At 50.3% G+C, this 11,573-nt stretch overlaps 2 protein-coding genes and 1 long non-coding RNA gene across 4 annotated transcripts; 1 reads left to right on the forward strand and 2 right to left on the reverse strand.

Annotated features, from left to right (window-relative positions):
• The first annotated feature begins 15 nt into the window (after positions 1-15).
• osgep (O-sialoglycoprotein endopeptidase) lies at positions 16-3,949 on the forward strand. 2 transcript variants are annotated; one of them, XM_079734063.1, is made up of 12 exons: positions 16-46; positions 224-386; positions 540-659; positions 996-1,171; positions 1,365-1,460; positions 1,560-1,609; positions 1,892-1,970; positions 2,343-2,408; positions 2,721-2,811; positions 3,250-3,325; positions 3,451-3,549; positions 3,773-3,949. In XM_079734063.1, exons 2-12 carry the CDS (start codon positions 272-274, stop codon positions 3,810-3,812), a joined length of 1,008 nt encoding a protein of 335 aa, XP_079590189.1. In that variant the 5' UTR covers positions 16-46; positions 224-271; the 3' UTR covers positions 3,813-3,949. The 2 variants fall into 2 exon arrangements, with proteins under 2 accessions (XP_079590189.1, XP_079590190.1); XM_079734064.1 differs by lacking the exon at positions 16-46 and adding an exon at positions 65-134.
• A 166-nt stretch (positions 3,950-4,115) lies between these two features.
• Positions 4,116-8,299, reverse strand: LOC307074302 (uncharacterized protein). Its single transcript, XM_079734321.1, has 4 exons — positions 8,197-8,299; positions 5,451-6,266; positions 5,038-5,067; positions 4,116-4,937 (listed from the first exon to the last, which is right to left on the reverse strand). Exons 1-4 carry the CDS (start codon positions 8,210-8,212, stop codon positions 4,888-4,890), a joined length of 912 nt encoding a protein of 303 aa, XP_079590447.1. The 5' UTR covers positions 8,213-8,299; the 3' UTR covers positions 4,116-4,887.
• Positions 8,300-9,210: 911 nt separating this feature from the next.
• On the reverse strand, positions 9,211-9,966 carry LOC307074094. Its single transcript, XR_013811760.1, has 2 exons — positions 9,753-9,966; positions 9,211-9,598 (listed from the first exon to the last, which is right to left on the reverse strand). It is a non-coding gene; the product is annotated as an uncharacterized lncRNA (long non-coding RNA).
• Between the last annotated feature and the right edge of the window lie 1,607 nt (positions 9,967-11,573).

Genomic DNA, 11,573 nt, shown 5'->3' on the forward strand with positions numbered 1-11,573 from the left:
GTTGTGGGTCCTCTCAGCGTGGAGAGCTGAAGACGGCTAAAGAAGGGTTAATGTTTAGTTTATAGTAAATATAGTTCATTAATAAACTATAGGTGGAGAGCGACCGTCTCCACGTATCGGTTGAAGGATTTAAAGTGCTCTGTCGCTTCATTAAACTTCACTTTATTTCATAAGGTTCATGAACGGGTGTGTTTAGTTTTTCTTTTATTATTCCTCACACCAGACTCCTCGGTCCTCTCACTCTGTATCGGTCTGCGGTCTTTGAGGGGCCATGACGGTCGTGATCGGGTTCGAGGGGAGCGCCAACAAGATCGGCATTGGAATCATCCGGGATGGGGAGGTCCTGTCGAACCCGAGGAGGACCTACATCACCCCCCCGGGCCAGGGTGGGTCACTCCCTCACCTCCTCACCCCCCGTCCCCGGGCCAGGGCGCGTCAACCCTCACCCGTCCGGGCCAGGGCGAGTCACCCCCTCCACTGCTCAACGTGTCCGCTCCGTAAACCAGGCCCCTAACCCTAACCCCCTCCGACACCCGCAGGGTTCCTGCCCAGCGAGACGGCCCGCCACCACCGCGCCGTGGTGCTCACCGTCCTGCAGGAGGCGCTGCAGCAGGCGGGCCTGACCCCCGCGGACATAGACTGTGTGGCCTACACCAAGGGTAGGGTGGAGGAGACACTGTACACCAAGGGCTGGGTGGAGGAGACACTGTACAGCAATATGTATATATCACTGTCGGTACAGTAAGGATGTTCATGGAACCAAGTGCCAAGCACTAACAATCGCTAGGTTAACCCATTCACCGTAAACAACAAAGATACCTAGGATAAGATGCTACACAGTGCTCTATTTTTAAGTGCCAGGATGTACTGCATACAAAAACTGCGTAAGAGGAGGGGGGGAGTCATCAACAACTTGACTGGCGAGGGTAGCGGCACCAGGCCATTCCTCCGCTCACGTACCCGTCTCCCCCGTCTCCCCTCCTGCCTCCCTCCAGGCCCGGGGATGGGGGCGCCCCTGCTGACGGTGGCCCTGGTGGCGCGGACGGTGGCCCAGCTGTGGGGCCGGCCCCTGGTGGGCGTCAACCACTGCATCGGCCACGTGGAGATGGGCCGGCTCATCACGCAGGCCCACAACCCCACCGTGCTCTACGTCAGCGGGGGCAACACACAGGTGGGGAACCCCCTGTGTGTTGCCCAGTGGGCCTGGGGGGGAGAGGGGCGGGAGATGGAGGACTCCAGAAACAAGGATGTCCTCCGCTCTTTGTTTCATGTTTAACACACACACACACACACACACACACACACATTCCACTAGATCCTTCTAGTGGGCTTGGTGGCATTGAAGGTCTCATGTTCCTCTGAAGGTCATCGCGTACTCGGAGCGGCGCTACCGGATCTTCGGGGAGACGATCGACATCGCGGTGGGCAACTGTCTGGACCGCTTCGCCAGGGTCATCAAGGTCAGAGGTCATCCCCCTGCACACATGGTCTAATGATGCACATCTATGTTGTCTTCATCTATGTTTCTTCGGAAATCTAACAAATCAATTGTGTCCCAGATCTCCAACGACCCCAGTCCAGGCTACAACATAGAGCAGATGGCCAAGAAGTGAGCACCTGTCTGTCAACACACTCTACACCCGTCTCTCAACACATTCTACACCTGTCTGTCAACACATTCTACACCTGTCTGTCAACACACTCTATACCTGTCTGTCAACACCCTCTACACCTGTCTATCAACACATTCTACACCTGTCTGTCAACAAACTCTACATCCGTCTGTCCACACACTCTACAACTGTCTGTCAACCCACTCCTCAACTGACCAAGAGCAGCCTGTGATTGGCCGGTGCATGACCCTCGGCGTGTCACCCATCTGTGTGTCCAGGGGGAGTCGCTACGTAGAGCTGCCCTACACAGTGAAGGGCATGGACGTGTCTTTCTCCGGGATCCTGTCCTTCATCGAGGTGAGCCCACCACAGCAGACCTCCTGGGGCTCCTCTGTAGTCCTCAGACCTTCTCTGAACTGACCAATAATGAGACACTGATCATGTTTGGTTTAAAGTAGAAACACAAAATTTTTGCTACACCGTGACATGGAACCAACAGGACTATATACTTAACATTAGTTTAAAGGTGTGCAAACAATGTCAACCTCTATATTCTAGATCAGTAGTATATTCATTTGTCGTAGAATATACACAATATATAGGAACGCTTTGCTGAGGCCCATCAAAAATGTAAAACCAGATTGATCAGTACATCACTATGGTTACCATGGCTCTCACTCAGACATGAAGTCTTTATATAAGGTCATGGGATGTTCTCGTCTCCTACAGGAAGCGGCTAATAAGATGCTGGCGTCCGCTGAGTGCAGTGCAGAAGACCTCTGCTTCTCCCTGCAGGTGGGCATCAATTTTTTTCGATTAACCAACATAACAAGTAGGAGTGGTCACCCAGATGCATGATGGGCCAGACCGATCCACCTACCAGCCTACCCAGTGGACCATACCAACTGGTTGGTGGAGCTTTCCATTCTATCTATGGGCAGAGCGTCCACTTTTGATGTCACTAACGGGTGCGTTAGCTAGTAAAGGCTCAGCTATATGTCTGTCTGTTGTGTGCTGAGCTGCTGTGACTCCTGTCCCCTGTAGGAGACGCTGTTCTCCACATTCCTCTGTTGTGTGCTGAGCTGCAGTGTCTCCTGTCCTCTGTAGGAGACGCTGTTCTCCATGCTGGTGGAGATCACGGAGCGTGCCATGGCCCACTGCGGCTCCCAGGAGGTCCTCATCGTGGGGGGCGTCGGCTGTGAGTTGAGGGGGCCACTAACAACTAACTAACTAGTGTTCAGAGAGCACCTAAAACCATAAGTAATGAAACCCTTACCTCAGATGAACACCCAAACAGTCCCTGACCATTACATCCTGTTTGATGTGCAGGTTACCAAGTCAACAGATGATAGTGGGGTTTGTCTTAATGGGCAGGTAACCTAGGCAACAGATGATAGTAGGGTGTCTCTTAATGTGCAGGAAACCTAGGCAAGCATACAATTGGATGCGTCTTAATGTGCAGGTTACCTAGGCAACAGAGGATGTAGGGAGTGTATTGATGTGCAGGTAAACTAGGCAACAGATGATAGTGGGGTGTGTCTTGATGTGCAGGTAACCTAGGCAACAGGTGATGAAGGGAGTGTATGAATGTGCAGGTAACCTAGGCAACCGATGAAGGGAGTGTCTAAATGTGCAGGTAACCTACGGCTACAGGAGATGATGGGTGTGATGTGTAAAGAAAGAGGAGCAAAGCTGTTTGCCACGGACGAAAGGTAAACCCCGTCTCGATTGGTCGATCCTCTAGGAGTGTTATCCCCGTCCGATTGGTTGAGGGTTGTTACCATAAAGTTTGGGACCCAACTCACCGAGTCCAGGGGTAACGGTGTCCTTCCTCCAGGTTCTGCATCGATAACGGAGCCATGATCGCTCAGGCCGGCTGGGAGATGTTCCGCTCGGGTCAGGTGACGGAGCTCCAGGACTCCTGGATCACCCAGAGGTATGAGGCCCCGCCCACACAAACTATCCATCGATGATGTCACGATCAGACAACCATCTACGCCTTCAATCACATTTGAGCTAAAGATCACACCTACTTTCTAGAAATAGAATAAACTGTTCTTACTGTACACCGAGAATCTAAAGCTCTACTAGGCCCAAGGGTCAAGGCCCGTCTCCAGAGACTGAAGTACTGAGGGGCGCCTCTGTCATCTCCTGGGCAGGTACCGCACGGATGAGGTGGAGGTGACCTGGAGGGACTGAGATCACCCGGGACCCGGACTACAGACCTCTGCAGGGAGGAGGGAGTCGCTACAACCTTCTGGAGATCATTTAATTAATGTTTTGCCTTTTTCCCTACTGTAATAAAGTTGGTCTCCTAGTAGACTTTATATTTTCAACCGTCTGCTCGGTTGCTCTTGAAGACTGAATGACTGTCTTTGCCTTTAATCCGTTCCTCATGTGGTGAAGATACTTTGGTACATTTGGATTAAGGCGGTTAAAAACATCAAGCGCACTCTATGAATCTAGTTCCATTGGTCAGATTCAGACTCACAACCTCGAACATCAAGTTGAATCATTTTATTAAGCAATACTGTTCTACTGACATTTCTCCTCCAGTGTAAATTACATTTTGATAGAACTCATTTTTCATAAAACAAAAAAAAGGAAAACAATTGTCAACACACTCAACGACGCGCGAGACCTCCCGACTGGGTCAGGGGTCACGCTCAGAGGGGGTACGGGGGGGTCAGCCCCTAGCCTGTCGCCAGACGGCCCCTTCTGGACAGAGATAAACGAGGAGGGGGTTGTGAACACAACGCCAGTTCTAACAAAGTGCTTGATTGACCACACGCGTTACAGGTGAGGGGACCGCAGCCCCCGTAAAAACAGACCAGACATGATTGACAGCTCCGCGCTGGGGGGAGGGGGGGGAGGGTGGGCCCACAGCTCTCATTTAAAAAACAACAAAAAGGGCAGATTCAGGATTGACTGACAGCTCCTGCTCTGCCAGTACAGGGTCAGACTCGTCCCGGGGGGAGGGGCTTGGGGTAGGGGGTTTGAAGACAGGTGCTCGTGGGTTAAGGCAGGCGCCGGTCACTATATAAAAACAGTCGTTTCTCAGAGCAGCTCTTCCAAAGTGTCTCAATGTGGCTTCAGCAGCGACACGCACCCTGAGGGTCCGTCTGTGTGTTGTTTGTGTGTCGGCGTTCCGTGTGTCCGTGTGTATGTGTTGTGTATGTGTTGTGTGTCCGTGTTGCGTGTGTCCGCGTAGACGTGTCGTGCGTCCGTGTGTTTGTGTATCCGTGTGCGTCTGTGTGTGTTCGGACTCCCTCTGCTAGGCCGGCTGCTCCACGGTGTCTTTGTACCAGACGACCCGCTTAGAATCTGAAACCACCGGGCAGAAGAAGAGTTAGACCACAGCCCCACACCTCCCCCAACAACAAGGTTCACACAAGCATCGCGGTCCATCACTAAGGGCGTTTACCTTTCTGTCTGGAGCACATGGATCTCCACTCTGGAAGAGAACACAAGAACCACCGTTAGAACTCACCTCAGCAAACGCCGTCATCGTGGTGGAACATCTCTACATGTTCACCCTGACTCTGCATGGCCTCATCCCACACCCCTCTTGCGCACTTATCTTATGTCGTACGTCCTTGCACTTAAAAACAGTACTTAGCACGGTGTTGCATCTTATACTAAACATCTGTGTTGTATACGGGGAATGGGTTTACCTAGCGATTGTTGGTGCTTGGCACTTGGTTCTATGAACGTCCTTACCGTACCGACAGCGATATATTGTCATTTCTTCTGACAAATGTACTTATTGTACATTAAGTCCCTTTGGATAAAGCATTTGCTAAACGCCCTGATTGTAATGAGCATGGAGGTCCTCACCTCGGCTGTGGTACTCCAGGGCGTCTACCAGGTGGGGGTAGTTCAGCATCAGCCTCCTGGCCTGGTTCTGCTCCTCTGGACCGGGGCGGGCGAGGAGGACGGCGGGGACGGCGGAGGAGGTAACAGAGGGGGCGTGTTCACAGCTCTGGTCCGCTGCAGGCGGTGGGGCAGGGCCCCGCGTGGGGCCAGGGGCCTCAGGGGCCACGGGGACAACGGGGACCTCGGGTGTATGTGCTTCGGGGGCAGGGCCAGGGGCCTCGGAGGCAGGGCCGGGTGCCTCCGGGGCGGGCCGGGCCTCGCTGATGAAGCTGAGGCCCCACTGGTTCTGCAGCAGCACGCCGATGGCGGCCGGCTCCTCGTCCGCCGCCGCCGGCCCCGCCTTCACCTTGGAGGCGTAGCTGACGGCGGGCAGCAGCTTGGCGGGACTGTCCTGCACGGGGAAGGCGGGCGGGGGCCGCAGCAGCGCCAGGCTCTCCTCCACCCAGCGCTCCTTGGGGGGCCGCTGGGGGGCCCGCTCCCCGCGGCCCGCCCCCGCACGCAGGCCCTCCCGCCGCTGGCCTCGCCCCTTCTGCAGGCCGCCGCCGCGCCGCTCCTTCTCGCGGCGCTGGGCCAGGGCGTGGGCCGGGACGTAGGGCGGCTCTTGGGGCTGCAGGTCGCCCCCGCCCAGGCAGCCCCCGCCGCCCCCCCCGCCCCCGCCCGACCCGGGGGACAGGCGGCGGTTACGGATGTGAGGCTGAGAGGCGGCGGACGCCACCAGGACCGCCGGGTCGCACAGACCGTCGGAGTCACACGCTGAGCTGCTGGCGTCCCACGGACCTGAGACACACACACACACACACACACATAGAGACACACACACACACACACAGAGACATACACACACATAGAGACACACACACACACACACAGAGACACACACACACACACACACACACACACACAGAGACACACACACACACACATAGAGACATACACACACAGAGAGAGAGACATACACACACACACACACATAGAGACACACACACAGAGAGAGAGACATACACACACATATAGAGACACACACACAGAGAGACATACACACACATATAGAGACACACACACACACATACGCACAGAGACAAACAGGTCAGCTTCAGGAACAACACAGTTTCATCCAGAGGAATGGCTGATCTTCTCTAGCTGCTGCTGTAATTCTGAAACAGCTGGGGTTCATCCCACTGAAGTATCGCTTGGTATAAACCCTAGATATACTGCGTCTATACCGGGAGGGGAAATGGAATGCGGGGTTACCCGAAGATATTGTATACTTATTCTCATGCAGGCTGTAGCCCTGAAGCATGATCTAAACGGAGAGAGTGATTGAAGTTTGGATTCTTTTATAGTTTTGTATAATAATAATAAAGAAATATATAGATGAAAACTTTTATTTTGACGTCGTATGTGTGTTGCTTAGGCGGCTGCCTTAGCTGTTAGGTGCCGTTTAAAACCCTGGAATGGGTATATAATGTATCTATATATCCAGCACTAATATTTAGTGTTGGGACCTCCAGTTCTGCCTTGCTTTGGGAACAAGCGGTTGCTGGTTGAAATCCAAGCATCACAACACATCATTCTGTGTACTGGTGCCTGGTAGAATCCCGACAGTACTGCAGTAGCCATTGACTCATAGTGGTAAACAACCACCACTAGAACACCTTAATACTGGTACACAACCACCGCTCGAATGCTATACTGGTACACTACCACAATTACAGAACCATCCTGGTACACAACAACCACTATAATATTATACTGGTACACAACCGCCACTAGAATAGTGGTACACACAACCACCACTAGTATACTATACTGGTACACAATCATACTTGTAACCACCACTAGCCTATCCTACTGATATCTAACCAGGGCTAGCCCGTCATACTTGTAAACAACCACCACTAGAATACTACGTCGTAAGGGTTCATTCAACTAGTTTAACGAGGCTAGTTAAACGCACCAGGGGTTTAAAACACTTTAATTCCTCGTGGTTCGCAATAATTTCGCCACCAAAGGTCTACCTGTAGGCCTCCCAGAGCCTGAGGGAGGGGGGGGGGGGTCATCGTAATAAACAAACTAACACAGAACCACCGGCCTGGTCAGAATACAACAGATCTGAAATACTGAGAAGTGAGAACATCTACATACACCGGCGCCTCGTAGCCCAACCAAGACCCGGACCCAGGAGTCCAGAGGCTAGGTCCAGTTGACCCAGACCCAAGAGAACAGGACCTGAACCCGGGACACCAGACCCTTACCCGGGACACCAGGAGCTAAGTCTAGGAGACCAGGAGCAAAGTCTAGGAGACAAGGACCCGGACACCAGGAGATAGATCCAGGAGACCACATGTGAACTTTGCTGCGGTGACACATTTAGAAACACAAGACGGGGGGGGGGGGGGGGAAGCTTAATGCTACATAACCAACACCAGCGCACCACCAGTAACCGTACTCACGTCAGAAGCGGTGGCTAACAGATATAACATGTATTATATACACATAACAGCCCCCTTCAGGGGTCCATGTCAGGGCGGTGAGGACCGGGGAGCGCCAGGTCTCAGGTCAGATTCGGGGAAAGTTCCGTCAGCTCCTCATTCAGAGAAGCGCAGCTTAGCCTAGCCGCTAACGGTAGCGGCGGTATTTACACAGCAGATCCCGCGACAGGGCACCCCAAACCCCGGCCCGTCCCGCCCCGAGCCCCGCGCCGTACCTGTCTTGATGTGCATGTCGTCCTCGCGCTGAACGGAACCGTCTGGAGCTTCGGTTGGCGGGGAGCGCGCGACGCCTCGCCGGAGTCTTGTGGCCACGGAACGGTAACCGGAACCGGAAGAAACACCGAGCGGGAGGGGGCGGGATCAGAAGTGGATTTACGTAATCGCTCCGGCGCGAAACTTTTAATAAAGTCTATGGGGGAGGGGGGATGATATTATATCTTATATCTACTGTACTCTCCGTTTCATCATGAATAATATCTTATATCTACTGTACTCTCTGTTTGATAAATTATCATATCTAATTTGAAGTGTACTCTGTTATAGGATTACAATCGCACAGTGCAAGGAGGGGTTTACTAGGGCATTTTGGTTAAAGTAGTCTTAATCATTTTGTTTTAATAATTAAAACTGATAATAATTAGTTAAAACGCATTATCTGATGGATTATTGAATGATGACGATGATTTAATTCCTGATCTTATGATTAAATTATCCCTTCGTCAGATCACATTTTTGTCTCGTGTTGTCTTTTAATGTTTTTCTTGCATCCGAGCCCGATGCTTCTGATTAGATTACCCCGTATAATAATATCGATATCACATATCTAATCTATTTCAGAGTCGGAGACACCTGGTGACTGATTTAATAAATCCTCTTTTTATTGTTCTATTTGTTTCCATTTGAATGAAAGATGATAAAATAACATGACCCTTACACCAAGGTTCCTTCAACTGTGCCTGAAATCACCTGAAGGAGTTAATGAAGTTATTTATGTTGACAGGTCAACATAAAGGTGAAGTGTAGAAAAAGTGTGTCGTAATTGATCGACAGTTAATTAAACCGAGAACTCGTCTCTACTGCCACCGTGCGGTCATCTTCTAGATTACACTCAGATAGGATGTACCTCTTTATTCCGTCACTTCATAACTACCTCCTAAAACAGGCAATAGTCAACTAATTTAATATAAAAACAACATTTAGTTATTTTGTACAGTAACCCAAAGGTCAAAGATAGTTTAAAAAACGCTTTATTGGTCTTCATGTGGACTTGTCCAAGCGGTTCCTGGAGATCTCAAAACAGTTTAATCAGACACAGGTCAGAGGTCTGAGCCGACATTTGGAACAATGCCACCGTTAATTTACAACTGAATCCTCATTTGGTGTGTTTTAAATAGTATGTTATGTGATCACAGTAAAGCTACGTTTATTAAAGCCCCTGGGCATGTCGAGAAGAGCTGGAGGAATGTTCATGTTAGATCACGTAAGTTCCTGGTAATGCTGATCAATGAACAAAGCAACCATGAAGCCGACTTTGGACCTTTCAATAATCAGGCATCGATCCGACCGTTCCACAGCGGGGGTCTGCGACTGGTGTCTGGTTGTTATGAAGAGGACGACCTGCAATGAATAGCGAAGTTGGTTCGACAAACATCTGTAAACGGGGTGTAGGTGTCGAGTTAGTTTAAAGCCTTTTATATCCTTTAAAATAACCAGGTGTAAACAGCCGTATCATACAGCTGATCCACTTCCGGGACGCCGACTTAAAACTCACCTCCTAGGGAACCACGAAGAGCATGAAGAGGAAAAAAAGCACGTCGAAGGCCAGGAAGAGCCACATGTCGAACCAGTACGAGTGCTGCGGGAGAAGAGCCACTGTACCTCGGAGCGGGGCCACAGGTCCTCGGAGCGGGGCCACCGCTCCTCGGGGTTTAACCGTCTCTTCGGAGCTCATCGCAAGTGCTGCCAAAGTTGCGGCTTGAGTTCCGTCTGTGGTCCGCGGGTCTGCTTCCGCAGTCTTCCGGAAAAGCATAGGTGCATACTTCAAAGTAAAAGCTCTCGCATCAACTTCCCAATAATAGATTGTTTATATGTTCAGATTGTATTGATATCAATATGATGATAAAGATACAGCTGGGACACACTTGATTAATGATGAATTAATACAGCAATAATTATAAGGATAAGAATCCTTATCATGTTTAAAATGCTATATGAATGAGATAGTGTGGAAGTTAGGCGATAACACAGTGTGGCGAAGCTGTTTAAGCAGGTTTCTGTAGACCAGCTTTTCTTTACTCAGTCAAAGTTCTAAATCAAAGTGGTGATCAGGAAAGTCGTTTTGCTGAACTCTTTCCTGTTGAATTTTACTTTCACATTTCCCAGTATAGGCCTTAAAAGCAGAATCTAGTACACACAATAATCACAACCATGCACAGAAACACGGGTAGAAGTTTGCTGACACCAAATACCATTTATTGGGGCTTTACAAAGACTACAAAATCCTCCAGATGAGTTAAATCACTGTCTCTCTCTCTCTATTTACATGATATGTTACATACAAATGTACAAAGTATAAAACATTTAAAGGACAAATGTTTCACTCACCCAAAAGTGTATGCATGTATATCTATATATCTATATATATATCTATAGATAGATAGATATAACTTTTTAAATGTTTTCTCTCAAACCGTAGTACTTTAGTATCGACCAAATGGACATGGTCCAGCAGGAGTGTGTTTGGTTAAGGACATTGAACCAGGTTTCCAGAGATGGTAGGTTTTGATTAGAAACCTCACTAGGTTGTTACCAAGGTAACCACAGCGATGGAGTGTAGGTAGTATAGTACAGTAGGCTTTAGATTGTCCTGAGGCTGTGATGGCTGCCGACGTCCTAGCACCGGATGAAGAGTCGGCCAATGAGGCCAGGTTACGGTGTGTCCTTCCAGGCCTCCAACCAAACCCTGAGGCCAGGGAACCTCAGACCAAACCCTGAAGCCAGGGAACCTCAAACCAAACCCTGAAGCCAGGCTACGGTTGGTCCTTCCAGGCCTCAAACCAAACCCTGAGGCCAGGATACGGTTTGACTTCAAGGCCTCAAACCAAACCCTGAGGCCCAGGTGCGGTGGGTCCTTCCAGGCCTCAAACCCTTGGGCACCACAGAGCTTGGTTTTTAAACAGGGAGGAGGGGAAGTGCTCGTACTAAAGACGGAGAGAAGTGTTGGACGAGAGAAAGAGAACGGGTTGGTTTATGGTGATCTAGTGGCATCGTCGTTATACTGAGTTAAATGACAGCCGCACACTGTTCACCGCGAGTCTCCTGCATAGACAAAACAATCACATGACATATATACCCCACCTCGTGGGGGTTTTTGCATTTCTTTATTTTTTTAAATCCTCTTTGTTTTTCTGAACATGACCGGTATTTTCATCGGGGTAAACATAATGCAACATCCACAGGCCAGAGAGTATCTTTGATTCACTGTGCAAGACGGAACTATTTACACACCAACCCCCCCCCCCCACCCCATATTTAACTGTGCAAAACCCCACCCAGCGATTCAAACAGAGACACCACCCCGAATGAAAATGGC

The sequence above is a fragment of the Pollachius pollachius genome (genome assembly GCF_949987615.1).
Source record: "Pollachius pollachius genome assembly, chromosome: 4".
NCBI classification, from domain to species: Eukaryota; Metazoa; Chordata; class Actinopteri; order Gadiformes; family Gadidae; genus Pollachius; species Pollachius pollachius.